The sequence below is a fragment of the Haliotis cracherodii genome, unplaced genomic scaffold, assembly GCF_022045235.1.
Source record: "Haliotis cracherodii isolate W230 unplaced genomic scaffold, xgHalCrac1.p SCAF_3, whole genome shotgun sequence".
NCBI classification, from domain to species: domain Eukaryota; kingdom Metazoa; phylum Mollusca; class Gastropoda; order Lepetellida; family Haliotidae; genus Haliotis; species Haliotis cracherodii.
This window is the reverse complement of record NW_027266286.1, coordinates 31,233,580-31,252,875: the sequence shown is the minus strand read 5'-3', so window position 1 is coordinate 31,252,875 and position 19,296 is coordinate 31,233,580. Positions and strand designations below refer to the sequence as shown.

Below are 19,296 nucleotides of genomic sequence, written 5' to 3'. Positions count from 1 at the left end.
TCAAGACCATCTGTGCATGTCCTCACATTTTACGGCTCCAATAAAACAGACGTTATAGGCCTGTAAAACCCAGATACCAGACAATGTAATAACATTCTCACAAATACACACATCCATGTACACAAACAGAGATTTCTAATGCTAGCGCTTTAAATTTTCAATGAGTAAGATCATACGTCTCCGTGCAAAGGCAACCTTATCAAAATCTTGTTCCGAAACGCTAAGCGTTGTAACATCGGCTTTTACCACCTCGTCAGACGGTTGAGGTCGCTTGACACAAACAACCTACAAATTAGTTCTGTGATTGTTGAGACGTCTTTATAGATGGCTCCGTGGTGCCCTGATTTGTAAATCCATTCCTTGGTTGCAGACATAAAAGGATGAGAATTGAAGGGTCAACAGAAGAATTTTAGTGGAAATTACAAGGGTGTCCTGGTGGTTTAAGTGATCTAACGTCAGCACCTGTGAATCTAGGTTGATGAATGCCAGGGGCATTGTGTTTGAAGGTTGTGTTCACATGAGCCCTTAATTGTCCTTTATCCCGATTTGCATATACATTCTAAACCTAATGTGACCTCCAAGCTATACAGGAGACATGTAGTGTGTACTTTTCGGAATACAACTCGTTTAATAAGCGAAATATTTTCTTTCACTGGAAACACAATACATGTCCCCTCGAGGCATTGCCGTGAATGTTATGTCATATAAAGCTTAATTAACAAATGTACCTTATGTTGTAGTAAGTGTATAACTGTCCATTGCAATAAGAACCGCAGTATGTTGTAAAACGTGTATTTTGTAAAAGTTTGTATGTGTATATTGTAAAGAATACAGTGTATACATGTATAACAAAAGTTATATTTGGGATAACACTTCCTAAGTAAAGTACAAATTCTAGAACATTTTTTGGTTGAGTCCCATCCGCGATTCAGAGCGAGGCACCTAAATGACAGCACACAAAGTCAACGATCCAACCAGCTCAGCACACGAGGCGTCAACAAAAAATGTAATCTGATAACTGGTAGTCCAGATCTGCACCCCTCTGATGAGTGTAAATTATGGCCGAAAGCTATGAATACACAATACACTTAGAAAGTGGTACTGGCGAGTAGGTGCTTCACCGGGAGTGTAGGTTCGAATCCCAGATGGGAAAAAAGTATTAGATTTTGAACTGATTTGTTTTGTTTGTTTGTTGTTTTACGCCACACTCAGCAATATTACAGGATATGACGGTGGTCTGTAAATAATCGAGTCCGATATGTGATTGTCATAAAGAACATGTTGCATAAGTTAATATTATTATCATAACTGTCTGAAAACCATAACTTACAACTTCTATTGCCATCAGTGACTGCACAACTATCTGTAGGTTGTAACTACTGCAACTCCAGGCCACGGAATGCGATAAACATGTCGGTTGACAAGAGAAGATTGTACATTGTAACAAGAATATATTTATACAAAGAACTGTATATTGCAATAAGTATAATTCAATATAGCGGTGAATCTGTTTTATATCCATTACCTAGTGCTACATATGTCACGATCTAAGTATAATCGATTTCCTAATTACCAAATGTACTGATTACGGGGTTATTGTCTTTGTTTTCACGTGTTTGAAAGTACAATATTGGCACAGCTATCTCAGGTGACACATTTATGGCGAATAATTGCTATAACATGTGTCAGAAGCCTCATCTGCTCTTCACGGTTTATGAGTGACCTGCACATGGTACACAACTGCTGCCTGGTAATTAACATCAATAATTATTGGTTATGAATTTAGTGAATAGTGTAATAATAGGACTATCCTTAGGCATTGTTTCAGTATTGAAGAGAAGCTCAAACCAATTTTATGCCACGGCAATTTTAGTCTGGATTATTATGAACAGTACCATACACTTGATATACACTGTATGTAGGTCAAATGAAAAGTGTCGTCGCTGTTGTGATACTGAATATGACACAAATCGGACAAACATCTCTGTAAACACAATATAGTCCTACATATCATGATAATGAGAAACCAACCCATCTATATACCTTTACGCCGTTTATTCTCGTATGAATCTCTGTAGTTAAAAGCGACAAAACCCTTTCAATATTCATAAGAACGGTCTGCTAAAATCAGAGTCTATTGTACGATTCTGACTATATCATAAGCATGTGTTTAGGAATCACTATGACACAGCGATGATAACATATGTTCGCGAAAAAGGTGAGCGTATCCATCACAAACATATGCAAAGGCAGTTCAATTCCTTCACATGTCCAGGGTGGGGTGTAGATCGTCATCCCATGCATGTTGGTACTAAAGACTAATCAGAATCGGTGACATGGTTGATTGCGAATCATATCCCAATTTCGTGGATCTTTCCTCGTGCTGGATTCTCTGGTATTAATGTGTCGTCTCCACAGACATAAAACTAAGGTTTTGATGTTACCATCAGTGATATCGCATCAGAAACTCCACTACGGGGCAAATACTGAGGTATCCGAGATGAACTTCAACCCACCATGCCAATGATCACGGAGCAGATCCATCACCTGTTGTGGTCTGATCATAGTTTGATCTGACATACCGGGGCCGTGCCATATGGCATTACAATAGTGTCAAGCCAAATGATTGACAATGTAAATTATCTTACCTCTTTTGGAAGCTCTGAACCCATCGTCGATTGGTAAGCGCGTTATGTTGAGTAATAGTTTTGTTCCTTTTGGCAATAGGTTGTCTTCATGATTAACCCTATACACAGCATACAAGAAGGCGTTCTCCACTGATATATCCTCGTCTCCAACACCGAACAAACCTCCTGAAACAGAATGCATTTCATATCAGTATATAATGTAAACGCGTAGGTATTTGAAGAAATAGAAAATGGAAGTTTCACCAGTCTAGCAGAAAAAAAATACTGCAATGAGTGAGTGAGTTTAGTATAACGCCGCTTTCAACACTATTTTAGTAATTCCACAGTGTTGCAGTTCAATATGTGAGGAGGATGGAGATTTTAGCTGTTAACTACTGATGAAACTCAATACTATAGGTGTGGTGATGATAAATGATTGGTTATGATAAGGACGAATCTGGGATTCGAAAAGATCGCAGATCCTGAGATGCGGCCTGCATAGAAACGCCTTGTGGAGACATTACCAGTGAAAGTACTAGTGGCTTAATAATTAAACGAACTGACAATGGCTAGTATCTCCCTTCATTTCTTTCCATATTTATATTATGTATAACCTAACTACTGATTAAGACTCACTGTGGTGTGACGAGATATATGCATGAATAAGAGAAAGATGGTTAAAACTCTCAGGCTGTTTATTTACGCTCAATATGTTCTTGTTAAAGCTTGAATGTTTCTTTGACTCTTAATCCTCGATTAAAATTAGAACTTAAATAAAGCCAGTTTAATCAAAGAATAAATAAAATATGTGTCGTGCAATCATGATCAGAGATAATATGAATTATGAGTTGAATCTTAATTATGCTATCAAAACGTTGGCGTTGAACTCATTTAGACATGATTCATGATAATGCAATCGCCAGCGGGCGATCCGTGACTTGAGGATACAGTTGGGTCAGTTACAGGCAATGTCATGGCGGGGAACATGATGAAATTGACCCATTGTACCCATATTGGGGATCAACTGGTTCCCCAATATCAGGCCCTAGATATAACAGCTAGATGTCAGTCTACGTCGTCGGGGACTTATTTTACACAAATGCATACAGGTAATTTTAGTATGGTTTAGCGCCGCTGTTAGCAATATTCCAACTATATCACGGCGGGGAACACAAGAAATAGGCTCCACTCAGTGTACCCATGTGGAGAATCGAATCCAGTCCATCGGCATAACAAGCGAACACGTTAACCGCTAGACAACTTCACCGCGCCTACTTACACTTGGAGACTGGCCTGAGAATAAGAGAACCGGGATTGGGATACTTTTGTTTTCAATCTTGAACATAATTTCTTTCGACGCCACCAAACTCCCACGCAATTCCAAGTTAAACCAAATCCCAGCTTTTATCAGTAACATTATTAAGAAGTTACGAAACCCTTGAAGGAAGGTACATATCCCTAGCAATAAAACTCAAAGCGACATCACCAAGCAAGACGTAGCTTCGGAACATCACAAGCATTCAAAGGTTTAAACATCAGTATGCAATAAAGAAATTTCGTACGCCATAAAACAAATCTAATTCGCTTTCTCCTACTGTTAATGTGAAACAAGCTTGTCTTTACAGGCGAAACCTGCCTATCATATGCTGTAAGACTGTATGCTGTTCTTTCCACATAGCTACTTAGCTAACTGACATAAGGTGAGCTAGATGAAAAGTCGTTGCTCTTTTCAGTGTCATCGTATTTTGCAAACAATATGTAATACACTCAAGTGCAAACAACTGATAATGATTATGAGTGGTATAAATCAACTGAAATAATTAATGCACTGACATATGAAATGCAGGCAAGTAATATTTATATTGGCCAATTCAATAGTACAATCCTTTCAAACTATCCGTCTTACCCCGTTATTTCGATAATAATTTGCAATTGTAATGACATTTTAGCCGTTCTGAACATTTTGGCGTGTGTATATTGGATTTGTTTCACATGAACGTGCAAACGACATTGTTTTTCTTCTGTAAGGACGTATTACTCAATTGACACACAATGCCCGTAATCCCGTTTAACATGGTGTCCATAACAAGGAAATAATAATGACTTCAAACCTAGAACAGTCGATAGCACCATACATAACATCAATAAGTTCTGATTCACAAAACATCACGTAATTGTGACATAAATGCCTTGTGATGTGTACAGTCGCAACTGCCATATCATAGCAGTACGACTCGCCTTACGATATCTGCTCGCTTATTATAATGTAAGCCAGGTTTAACTAAACATAGCATCGCACGCTTTTCATATATCAAGAGAAACGAAATAAGACAGGTTACACACTACATCAGACTCTGGTATCAACACATCTATAAATGACTGACTGGTCCACAGTCAGTGTTTACACACCACCTACAAGCCAGTTGAGTCAAAAAACGATTGACAATTGACAGGATTTACTATTTAAAAATAACCTTGGTGCTTCAGCTTCAAATACGTTTCCATGGAGATGCAATGTTAATCAAATTTAAACTCCTCTAGTTTACCCATTCTCAGGTATCAAAGTAACAAATCGTCAGCCAAATAAAAACAGAGTCAGAACACTTGGATTTCTTCGGTTTAAGACTCACAACAGACTCTGGCAGATGGTTTAACAGCATCGACGTCACCCAATAACAGGGTTGTTTGAATCTAATATTCCCTGACTAATTGCATTAACACTACTTTAGGATAAAAAGAATTTATACAATGCAAGCAACCGATGTGTGTTCTTCAGCAAAACTAGATCTGAGTGGCGAGTCTGGATTACCTAATGATCTTTAATATGTGTGCAGTTTGAATGGAAGGTCACATTTCAGACTGCCTTGCAATTGTTCCATGGACGGGGTCCAAAGAACCAGAATTCACTTGGCACCTGTTAGTTAACATGGCAAGGGTATTATATATAATGTACATATATTATATACGCTACTCATTATCCAGCAGTTAGCCATAATTGGCACACTTGCGTCTTGTTATCACAAACACTTTTATCAGAAAATGAACCTGGAAGTCATGTACATGGAATTGTATCATATCACACATATTTAAGAATAAGGTTTAATTTGGGGCACACTCTTGACACCTCTTTGGTAATCCGTAGGGTATAAGCTTCCAAAATAATGTTTTATTCAATAAGTAATTGGGTTTTTTAAGGGGGGGGGGGGCATTTTCATTTGGCATTGGACTAGTTTAGACGGCTATAAACGTAATATGAATAAGGATGATATGTCCTTTTGGAAATACTTCATGCGTTATGCATGTAGTGTATCACTGTAGGATCCTTCACTCCGAAGTCTGCCAGTCTGGAATCTGAAATCTCAAGTACGCCTATGTAATGTATGGAGGTATTCTATCACTTTGCCAGTAATAACTAAATTCTTTACACATCTTTGAGTATTATTATCTTTACAATAGTTCTCATATGTAAGATAACAACTGTTTGTGTCATTTTCCTGAATCAGCTGGGTTCTAATGGATATAGGTCAGCTTCTCCAATAAGTAGCAATAATACTACGTTGTTCAATCAAACGTTTCTTTAAGATAGGGATCTCCCCTAATTAAATTTAATATGACTTGCAGTTATTTATCAATCTCATCTACGCTTTACTTTCAATTAATTGGTTCTTGTATGCGTCCGTTTGTTTTTCTCTTTTAAGCCTGGGCTGGAGTGTAGGGTGTTGGGAGATGCATATATTTGCATCAGCTAAAATGTACATAAAATATGCACGTGTTGATGATCACACACACTGCTTGTTGTGCGTCATCTCAAATTGTTATGTGCATTGTATTCAACGTTTCCAATGAACTTATTGTTCTAAACATACTTTATTGTCCCAAAAGACAAAGTTATTGGGCACAAGTGCACCATACATTGCCACCTTCTCCCTGCTTATTAGTTATATCTAGTTCATACTATATTACGTATTATTTCGCGATAATTCTTCATTCTTCAATTGTGTGACTTATGATATATTCAAACCATTCCCTTGATTTACCTACATATTTGTCTGGCATCGAAGGCGCTCAGTAGTTGGCTATTCAAGTGCATGTACTTCGTATCAGGTCAGCGCGGTACCTATTGTGACCCACCAGGGGAAAGGGACCTCATAGGTGCTAGGATACATTTGTGCTGTGGTGTCATAAAGACGCCTGATGTCAACTTACTTCAGTACTAATGTACATATGTGCGGACTGTACAAAAACAGCTTATTTTTCACCCGTTAGTTCGTAAGGTTACAACATTAATCAAAACCTTTCAGCATACGTCTGCTTTCAATTAATCAGTCATTATATCTAAAATGCATCGCAAGTAGTACATAAACAGTTACGTCGGAAAATGATTCCAAATATTTTTTCCATGTTTCTCTGTAATAATTATGAATTGAAGTTTGTGAATTAATTATTGTGTTCCTAAGCTATTCTACTTTTATAATATAATGAAAAAGAAACATTGGACTTTTCACCCATAAGGTCCCTTATCACATGGTTGGTCACCTGCATATCCATACGAGTTATAGCTTTTGTTATATAATCTTAAACAATATGATAAACTGACATACTAAACACAAACAGCGTTGTGAAATATCAAGAAAAAACCAAAATACTCCCCACACTGTTATATACCATGACTGAAAAATGATATTCTGCAATGCTTACAATGCACCTGTACAGTAAGAAACATTCACGCATGCATACATGCATCTCACAGTGATATTGTTGTCAAGTGACAGCAGACCCAACAACCATACAACAATGTTTAGGCAATACATCACTTTGGATAAATGTTTTTTGACATTTTACGCATTGCATTTGCAGCACATGTAAGAGAAACAGGTTTGAGGACGCGAGCAAAAATATGTTATCAAGGTGCAGCGTGAAGCGCGCTTTAATTGGAATAACGTGCTCGTGTTTACGCTGCCGTTGGAACTGCAAGAAGAAGTGCATTCGTGACATTTTGGGATACAGATCAAATGTGCTCCAGGATAGGTACTATTTGGAAACACTGTACGAGATAGATACTATTATGATACCTATGATATTCTATGAATGTAGTACTTTCAATGTAAAAAAAACAGTCAACTTTTCTTGCACATATTGTGAAGTGATATCTCTCCTTTGCAACAATCAGTTTGTTTGTTGTTTAACTCAGCATTATACGGCATAAAACAACAAACAAATAAACAAACAAACTGGGTAGTTAGAATTGCAAAGGTTTGACATCATTGCACAGTAACCAGTAACATGTAAAAAGGGGATGTTTCATCACTGTGGAAATTTTCTTTGTTTGGATGAACAGCTGGCATCAATAAAGAATTTGATAAAATAGCGGCATTTGCATCAAAGCTTTCAATTCTTTCCACGCTAAACCAAATGATAACCATTTGAACAAACCAGTGTTAGGGCATTCTATCTGTTTTTACTTTGGTACTGTTTTCGTATAGAGTTGTGGAATACCTTATCGCTTATCTCCCCTCATCTGCCCTGACTAACAAGGGCGGTGGCAGATGCCACGCTCGCGGCATCATTGTTTTCTTTGCGTTGTAATTTGCCCTGGTCTAGGGTTTATTTTCATTTTCCCTGAGCTGTTTTTAAACAGAGGTGGTCCTCCATGGAACCTTAATGCACTTTGCAAGTACATGAACACTGGGAGTGAGACCGCACCAGGCAATGGCAGCAAAGCCTTTCGAGAATGAAGACGTGATTATTTATTCGGACAAAAATTGCTGGCATATCGTGTTCTAACAAGGTTAAAATAATCAAACTGGCAAATATTTCTCTGGAATATTATATTAGCTTAAGGGCACAAACAGCATGTAGACATGTCTTGGAATTACCCTGTCGGCTGATAATACTGAGCTAGAATGGCTTCAAAACGTGCATTTCTGGCACCGTACCATCTCTGTTTGAAACGCTAGAGATGAGATTCGTGGGAAAAGAAATGCGTTTTATAAAAAGTATATTCAATTTCATGCAATTCTGTAAGTGCACTGGTCTAATGTATATACCTTATTTGTAGTAATATACAGTTTGTTGTTTACCACGAATGTATATATACACGTAACATATGAAATTATGATGAGTGATTTACGGTGCCTAATGAATAACATCCTTAAAAACGCAATTTTGCAACGAAAGCTGTCAGCTCCCTTCTTTAGGTCCTGACATTGCTACGATCCATTGGCAGACTGCTATCTTGATGGATATGAAGCTATTCTCCCTGATAATTAAAGACAGCTCAGTTTTGACTTATGATACCATGCGAAAACATGATCACACACACGTTCAGTAATTGGACCGCAATAAACCCATATGATGTAGGTAATCTTGCCAACATCTAAGAATCAATTCAGTAAATATACAATATTATTAAACAAATATAAAGCGAAAAAGAACATGTCCACACTTCACGTTTCTATCAAGTATTGATTGTCAATATTGAATCATAACATTATGAAGGAGGATACATATATTTTTAATCAGTCGCCATTCGCTTAGAAATATGCTGTTCACAGACATTTGGACATATGCACATTATCAGTAACATGTGTCGTGAATGAAACCAAGGGAACATTAAATTTCATCTTTAAGCATTATAACGTCATGATCAGGTATTGACGCAGGCAAAGCTTGAAGCTGCCATGTTTTTTACCAATTTCGAAAATATGTTTTGCAATCAAATTAACATTTTATTTCTTGGTGACAGTTGTTTCTTGTGTATGGTAGAGGAAATATGTTTCTAAAGTGCATGCATCATACAACACTGGGTTTGCATACATACAATGTATCCCCTACTTAACTACAAGTAAAAACGCATGATTAAATATCGATTTTTCGCAACGTTGTATGTTGATCTTTAATGCTATGAAGTTTGAACATAGTAGTACCTGTTTTAGTAAGGCAAACTATAGATAATTAAATTCAAGTATATAACTTATATTTATAAGGCTATAACCATGATTTGGTGCTTCACCGATCTGATTTCTCATACTTTTAAACTAACAGACCCACAAAGGCTGTCATATCTCTGCATCCTGATTAAAATAGGAGTGTGTTAGTGAGTTTGGCTTGACGACGCTTTGAACATTAGTTCAGTTATATATCGACGTCGTTAGCCTGATGCGTGAGGAAAGCCGGGAGTGAGGCATATCTGAGACTTTTATTTTGGTTAAACCCACAAGTATACATATGGTACTGACAAATCTTGAAACATAATCAGGGCGAACCGTAACTCGAACACACTATCATAACATTTCCAGCACGCCAAAGGGACGCAACTCTGCATCGCGAATTGCGGCGCCTTAAACGAATAGGCGATGTAGTTCATATTATATCGCTGATTTTATAGTACACTCATATTAAGCGAAGGTCATTGGAAGAACAACATTAAGTTTCATGAGTTATTAAAAAGCTGGAAAAGTGGCCTAAAATACGAATAATCAAAAACGAGTAAAATGTATTTAAAGTTGACATATCACGTTAAATGCAAAGGAGAAAATCAATACCCAGAGAGCAATTCATAGTTATGTAGAAAGGCAACATACTTCGTCCTTGGTTAATGGGCAAAATAATTGCCCGGCTCAGATTGTCAGATTCATGTAACCGTGCAACATGACATAATTGCATGAAAGCCTAACTTGTGTGGGCAGCACTATGAATGAGAGTGTATAGGTTTCAACATTTTGTGTAAAAAATTATGTCGTGCAAAACAAGGGGGATATGGTAGTTCGATCTGGAATCTAACCTCTATTTGAAACCTATCTTTCCTTTGAAGATGAGACAATAATGTGTCATGAAATTTCCCAAAGTCTTGCATGAGCATAAACATACCACAGACTTTGAAAGTTATATCTAAAGATATAAATCATAGACTCAAAAATAACCTTAAAGTATTTGCTTTGCTTTAAAACAGTCTTAAATGGCGACTTTCCACAACATCCTCTCTGATGAAAAGGATCAAGTAATCTTAAATATTTTTATTGAAAATTTATTTCATGGAGGATTCTCAGTCTTATTGACAGGGCTCTCAACTCAACTCAAACGCTAACCCTCTACCGAGGCAGAGACTCGAGGTCTTCATTCACGCTCCTTACAAGTCACGGGGGTTCCTATCAATAGCAATGTATCAATCGATTAATAAGCAGAGAAAAACTTAACTGTTTTCGGAGCTATCTTGTCGCTGAAGACAGTTCCATCGATAAGACTGCCACAACCTAACCTCGCCTACCATCCGATACTTTCAAGATTAGATCCGTATATGCCAGAGAGAACACATTTAAATGCAGACAACCAATTTGTTTCTCAATAAATACATTGCTTCTCGTGTTACAGTTGAGGTATGAAAAGAAGGATCCAAGCGTCTTACTTTTCTCAAGATGAGTGCAAGATGTGGGGACAAACTTCACAAGTGTAGATCTGAAAGCTCCAGCGTTATATCATGCCGTAGCAACTGGTATTAAGTTATCGGCATGTGTTCTGTAACATGAAAAGTGCGCTTGAATATAATCAGATCTCTAATTCTCACAAATAGCGGTCTTTCTTCTACTGTTTCATAAAACAATAATGTATTCATTGGCGTCCATGAAACAAACGTTATTCTTATCAAGAAGCAAGCAATTTCCGCTACATCATTGCTCTGGAATCAGGTTTATTGTTGATAATTTCATTTTCTACTGAATCTCGTTTCTTCGCAAGTTATGTTCAAATCAATGTCAAATCTTGTGAGATACTGATCTCCGGTTAACCCGACCTAAATGTAACTAGATTCTCGGTCAACAGAAAATTGAAACTGGATCACAGAATTAACTTTTGCCACCAATTTCACTTTTGACCAAGATTTCTATCGCCAGTTCTGTAACCCCTGCTAGGGTCGAGCAAGGATCCTGAAACCAACATGATTTACTGAAGACATCTCTGTCAGGTCAGGAAGGACAAGGGCCAATCATATTCCCCCATTTTTCACAAGACACGTCCAGAAGATGAAGATGTTTGGCCCGAAGTAAAGGCCACGGATTTATGGGTATAATTTTCATGCATTGATTCCTGTAGTGTTATTAACTCTTATTGAGGAGCGTGTAAAGACATAATCTATGGCGAGAAAATTTATGTGATGTTTTCATCGGTTGGTGAACATAACGTGTTATTATTGGCTATTTGGTGACGCTAATTGTATCTGTGGATAAGAACAGAGAATGGCGACACGAGATCTTTTTCTTTCAGCATAACATTTTATCAAGCATCGGGTCCAATTAAATTGCTACATTACACCCAGGTTGAAGACCCTGAGAAAAAATATCAGTATCGTAGTGTGGATCAATTCCTATAACTTTGACCTGAAAACAATATTTCGCAGAAGGTGACGTCATTTTGAAAAAAACAATCACGAAGAGGTTTCAGGTTTTGTATGCAAAACTATCACCAAAATATTCTGCTGCTTGTCATTTTGAGAATAATGTGAAGAACACCCATTGGGAATACACACGCGACATTGTATCTCAATTCTAAAGTTTACTGTTTTCATATTTCACATAATGTGTGACAGGGTGCTGTGTTGTATATGTATGTAAAACAATCCATAACAGAGTTACACTTCGTTACTATCATTATGCCTCTCTGTGCCTCATTGTGAATAAAGAAATACTTTTTAATTATGTAATATCACTCACAAACGTGAATTGTTTGATAGGCATTACTTAGAAGTTGACGAATGACAAAGTAGACACAATTTATGGATAACAACTTCTTTAAAACTTTAATGGCGACGTTTCTGTATAGATCTTTATACTCAATACTGTTTGACAACGGTATAAGGATCTATACCGAAACGTCGCCTGCACATTATTAAAGAAGTTGTTATCCATAAATTGTGTCTACTTTGTCACTCAAAAATGTATTGTACAATATAATTATATACGTAGTATCAGGTCGTTTTGTTATATGACCAGAAGTTGTTGACTCAATTTAAATGCAAATGCATGTTAGGACAAACGTGATTTTGAGTGTGGCCATGTGGCCAGTGGAAAATCATACCTTCAACTTCGACATTTGTAAAGCTGAATTAATTTCATTTAAACATCAACAAATAAGTTTTATAATTATTTGTATGTTCCTGTCACACGACTCTTATTAAAACTTCCAGATGAAACTAATCATCATGTATAGAATTTAATTAATATAAGCTATCTCATAACTCCTACGTACAAATGAAAAGTTAAAAACAAAGGTTAATTCAACTGGTAGCCTAAGGGAAACGAGCATTTCTAGAATATCTAGTGTAGTTTTCACAAAGCCAGCTCTGACTCTTGAGACCTCCTACACTCTAAAAGACAGGCCTACAAGTATTGTTTCAATGTACGACAAGCGGCAAGCCATACAGTTATCTCCCCATACAGGTCTCCATAAGTAATGACTTGGAAGTTTTGGACTTCATGATGAAGGATAATATTTTCAGCTTGCCAGTCACCAGGAATAGATGATTATGTGAAACGTTCTTTAAATGAACATACCTAACTTGCAATAGCAAGGAATAAACATATTTTTTTTCCATTTCTTTGCACTGAAGAAATCTAGACTTGACAAAACATGTAGAATTGCTTGGATGTTTTCGGATATGTTCTGTATGAAGGAGTGCGCCCTGATATATATATATATATATATATATATATATATATATATATATATATATATATATATATATATATATATATATATATATATATATATAACTCTTAATGAGAATACAACAAACTGTCATACTTACATAGTCGTTTGAAAAAAAGGTTTGCATGCATTCATGAAATCATAATTCACTGCTCATTAAATAAAGATTAGATTTTTTTCCTTGACACTTGTCAAAAGTCAATCTTAGTTTCATCTGAATGTATTACGCATTATGCAGAGAAACTTGTTTGAATCCGCTGTACATAAACCGTACTAAAATGATTTGAACATAATGTGAATTTTGGCACAGCGGCAATACATCATGGCAAACATGTTGATGAACATATCATATGATTCGGTCAAAGTATTTTCACTTAGAAATCAGGTATATGCCATTAGCATTCCATTGTTAACATCGTCACTAGAAATAAGAAAAGAAATAGTGTTCCGATCGTCGTGATCCTATGTAATAAATGTATTAAGTTCGTACTAAGACAAACACTAACCTGATATTATCCAGAGACACACAACGAAATCTCGGCATACCCATATTTGAGTTAATAGATTACTGGCATGAACAATGTATATTTCACAGCTGCAGTTACAGGTCCAATTCGTGAAGGCTTGCTTGTGTAATATTAAGAGTATTGATTCTATGTCGGTCGAATTGTAGGACAATGGGAAATTCTCCTGGTGGTATAAAGCCACGGTGATATTTTCACCAGGACAATTTATTATATGATCCCTGACTCCGCATTCTTAAAAGTGATGGAAACACAGAATCGCAGTAACAAGAAGGCCGTCAATTATGAATATGGCCTTTACGCTGTTTTATGACAAGTTTATTTCCATAATTTCAAGTACTTTATTGAAATCAATGGCAGTTAATTAAATTCCGAGAATTCTTTCGAACAGTTTCATTTTTTGCCCTTCGTTTTGATTTATAAGTCTCGTAACGATCCATTCTCCGGCTCAACTTCTCATTTTGACAGATATTACATTCCAGGTGTTATTAGGATAATTTAGCACTTTAGCGATCCTCGAAATAATTCTGGTTAAAAAGTGAAGACTGGTATCTGATTCGATGAAGTCTGTCGACTCTAGAGAGTTACTTCTTTCAGAGAGCAGCATCGTCTCTATGATCTGATTAGTTTGTTCAATCTCCCTCACCGCAAGCATATCCTCATGTAGAACGTGTTATTACGGTTTGTATGATTTCATCGTGTGCCAAGTGAGACATAATTCGCCTGTGCATAATAATCGTGATGTCGGTGCATGCTTGTAGCTAGATACAGTTCCTGCAGTTTTATGGTATATTTCGCCCTACTATATGTAAAACTTAGCATAACTCTGCCTGAGTGATGTATGTGATGGCGCATGAATGAAGTTCAACTAACTTTGTTGCCGAAGATAATATTTGCTTTCTGAAGAGAGGATACAATCTGTAGATGAGCTGTCTTCGCTCATAATTGCATTATGTACACGTTTGGAATTTTCGTTTACATCTGTAATTAATATGTTCACTTCCTCCTAAACCAGCACTCTCTGACTTCCTTAAAGCCAATTAAATTCTAAACCGAATTTACGAATTGACGATTTCCTTCACGATGATGTTACGATGATTTAGTGATAAAAGATTCAGCAATAACAGAAGAAAGACCTCAATCAAATTATCACACGTAATTCGATGAATGAAGCAAACATCGTTAATATAACAACTTTTATGCTAAATATTAATTACTTATCTTATAACTTATCTATAAGAAAAGCCATCCCTCTAAGGACAATGAAAGGAAGTTTCGCCAGTGGCCAAATTGCTTCATCTCTGCTCAGTCTGCCAATTTGGCAAAGACGTCTCCTTACTTGAGGAAAGTAATAAGACACAGCCAGGCTAACAAAAGGGTTCAACGCTGCAGACATGTTGTAACAATGAAACACGGCCATAATAGAGCAACTCATCCCATTTCTGATGGTCATGTTTTTGACGGCAGTTAGTAACTAGTCATCTCCGGGTAATATAGCAAATCTTTGCTAATACCAATTGCTTTGTGTATTGACTGTGAAGACTACAATGGCTGGCAGCGATAAAGGGTTCATGGTTACAACTAAGTTATATGTTGGAGGGGGCGGTTTCGAATCAATACGTTTACATCAGTGGATATAAATGTTCTCCTTCAATTCACCTTAGTTACAGCGAACTCGCATCTTTCTGCATATTTCCAGAATACTGTTTCCTCATGCAGAAACGTCAATACACGTAATATGAAACGTTTATGGCACGCATGAGCAAATGATATACAATGATTGTCAAAGAATATCATGATGGGGCATAATCATGCACTTCCTGAATCGTACACTTTACTACCTTGAGGAATACCTTTTGGCAAGATTAGTGCTCTTTTTATAGGATGTGTGTGCCAACATCTTATTTGTCAACTGCTTTAATCCGAACGAAAAATGTCAATATACCTAGAGTATAGAAACATATGTGACCCACCAGGAGAGAGCTTTTGGGTGCTAAGATACAATTTTGCTCTTGTGTCATAAAGACGTTTGACGAGCACTTACTTCAGTGAAGATCGCCATGTGTGCGGTCTGTACAAAAATATCTTATTTTTCTCTCGTTAATTCGTAATGTAATAAAAACATTATTTCAAAATCTTTCAGCATGCATGTCTACTTTCAATTCCTCAGACATTGTGTCTAAAAACTGCAATTATTACATAAACAGTTACAAAAATCGGAACATGAGTCCAAATGTTTGATGTCGTGAATCTCTGTAATAAATATGAATTGAAGTTTGGAAATTGTATTTTTGTGCGCCGAAAACACTATAGTTTTCAAACATGATGAAAAGTCAAAATGTGATATTTTGCCCACAAGGTCTATTATCTCATGGTTGGTCACATACGAGTATAAGCTCCAAACAACTACCGGATAGCTTACTTCTGGGTCCTGATTAACGAGGTGTTTGATCCATTTCAATGTACATCAATGTTCCTGGAGTCGAGAAACGTTTATACATACACATTTTGCAATCCCTTTCAAAATGTGAAAGATGAATAACATTTAACTGACTGCAAAATCAGATGCATCATTAGAGATAGCCTAAATGTTAAAACGGTCATTACAATCAATGTTGTGTGCAGACGTTGATGCGTTTCACCATAACAAAATATATAAGGAAACATATAATATGAAACGTTAAAAAAGTTATAAATTAGTTTCCAAATGTTTTTCTTATACATTCGGAATCCATTGGGGACGAGGAAAGGATAAACCTTATTTATTTAGATTTATGTTTTAATTTCGATTAGAAACAGGGACTGCTCTCGTCTCTCAATTACACCATTGTATGATATCAGCTGCCCGCTTGTCACGAATTATGAATTTAACTATTCGATAATCCCAAGAGCTTTTCACTATATCTTCATGATTTATGCTATAAATAGAGGTTGTCGTATAATTATACAATACCAGAATGCCAAAGTTCACAACAAATATTAAAAAATGACATTGTCGTTATTTGCAAAGTAAGCATACTTCGTTTACAATAAGAAATATATTGCATAAAACAAACAAAACGTATGTACAATAGCTTCCCTCGTTACACGAACACTTGTGATTCATAAGCTTAGCATAGCAAGACGTAAAGGCCGCAAATGAAGGCATGCGATGAAGGCGCTGGTCCAGATTTTTATAATTGCTGTTTGAGTTCAAACGAATTCCTCAAAACAGGAATGGAGTTGAGTCCATGACGTGGTGGATGACTTGCAGTCTTGCACTATTTGTTCAAAAGAGGGCAGTACGCGGTTTCCACAAAACAGGAATAACCTGGTAATGACATAAGGCAAATTGAAAAACAGGAACTTATTTTTTAAGCTGCGGCATACTGTGAGATTACTGAAGTAAAAACCGGAAGTTATTTAAAAAACTAGATTCCGGCAATGCAGGTGCTGACGTGGGTGATGGAGAAAAGACAGCATCAAGTGATCAACGTATATCACGTTAATCAACAAAAACATACGTTGTTCCATGTTTGGCCAGGCAGAGATGTATCACTGATCACATTTGGTTCTTCGATGGGTATTCTACACTCCTAACGTGACTTTAAGTGTGAATGTACTGTAATAACTGTATCGCTTATCGTATAGTGATTACTTTAAGTAGGTTCATATACTTTACTTTATGGAATATATTCATACATTGTATATATCCCGTTTGAAAGCCCCAATGGAATTGAAACCTAAATAATAACACAAATTGAGAGCCTCATACATTACAAATCAGTACCAGCTGCGGACGTTGATACAGATTAATTCCAATTTAATTTCAAGTAACTGAAAGAACAAAAACTCAGAAGTAGCACAGTTCCTGGCAGAAATGGCCCTTTGAGAATAGGTTCGGTATTAGATTTCGTTTGACAAGCATTACAAAGTTCCAATTCTATTTCACTGTCGATATAATTTTCTTCAACATTCAAAATGCTCCTAGCAAGGAAATGAGACCTAAATCCCTCAAGGTTGTTGCACAGAAAGAGGAAAAAATTGCTTTGTAATGTAACCCTATGGCCCTACGTTATAGATTCTTACAAATCTGAAGCATTAGGAAATTAAATGGGTTTAGCAGATTGATAGAGAGTACAAAGGGTTGAACGTAATCGGATTCATTATTCTATCAGAATTACACCGATTCCGTTTTGTCCATAAAAAACATAGCTTCACCCTCCTTAATTACACAGTTCACGATGCGAGCAGTTTATTCTTCATTCGCAGCAAGCAGGGCACAACTGTAGAAGATAACTAGGTTATAAATGCCGACAGGAACCGAATTATAACAGTAAGTCTCTGAACATAACCTCTCCCTATAACTGTAGCAAGATTGTTCACAATAATTTGGAACACGTTTTTATTGTGAATGGTATATCTTGATTTATATTATGAGCAGTTTTTGTACACTAATAATGCCATTTAGGAAGACACAAAGTAACATACATTATGCGTAGAACGGATATCACACATTAAGCATTGTGAACAAGTAATTGAAAACAAAACGAGATTTAGAACTTCTTTCGGACCAACTGATCTTGACCATGTAAAGTATGATTCGTACTTCTACATTATCTTACCTCAGGGACATAATGCTAACAGATGAGTTAAGGTAAAGACATATTGGCCATATGCTTGTTTGCCAAATCAGTTTTTAGAGTGAAGTCGAGAGGAACAAAATACTATAAAATGTCTCCAATTTCTGTACATACACATTTATATGCATTTTAATCAAGTGTCATGTTTGTTTGCCCGTTATTTTATACACTGCCTGTCTAGACAAGGGAATCTGTCGTATTCGATCTATAACAAAACACAGCAGTTAATAATTAACACTTGGTGTGTCGCAAGTGTTGTTTTTTATCAGATCGTACAGAGTCAATGCTTTCAAGATTCATGATTTGTGTAGGGTAACTGACAAGTTAAGCATAGCAGAGACGGTTCTGCGCACGTGACCCGCATGCTCTTATACCAGTCATCACCGAAAGCAATACTTTAAACCAATTCTCGTGATGTTCAAATTCCGCACTGTCGTGTTTCTTATTAACAAAGATTAGATACAACGCTAACGTGATTCTAGCGTCCATTATTAACGCGACATTCGCTACCGGTTCATTGAAAAGAGCATGAAATAGATATCTGATTTGCTCCCTTCTGGGTAACTCACGAGAAAATATCTGGTCTTGATGTGTTAATGTTATAATAGATATGGATTGCGTGACGCCACTCTGATCAACATATATCACACGTTGTCTGAGCAACCAGAGGCCAAACATGCACGAAAACACATAACAATACACAGCGACAACGCTTAAAAAGTGATTGAAAGTAAAATACTTTTGATAGTGATATTCTTAAAGACATTATGTTATTAAATGTATGATACAGAAATGAATATTTCATGAATACATTCTGATCAATTC

General features: G+C 36.6%; 1 protein-coding gene across 7 annotated transcripts in view; it reads right to left on the bottom strand.

Moving 5' to 3' along the window:
- The window catches only part of LOC139476101 (glutamate receptor ionotropic, kainate 2-like), a 147,382-nt gene that overhangs the window by 44,853 nt on the left and 83,233 nt on the right, over positions 1-19,296 (bottom strand). For all 7 annotated transcript variants that reach the window (XM_071259356.1, XM_071259352.1, XM_071259354.1 and 4 more), the window contains one exon: positions 2,649-2,813. In XM_071259356.1, coding sequence (XP_071115457.1) covers positions 2,649-2,813 — 165 coding nt within the window. The remainder of the gene's footprint in view (positions 1-2,648; positions 2,814-19,296) is intronic.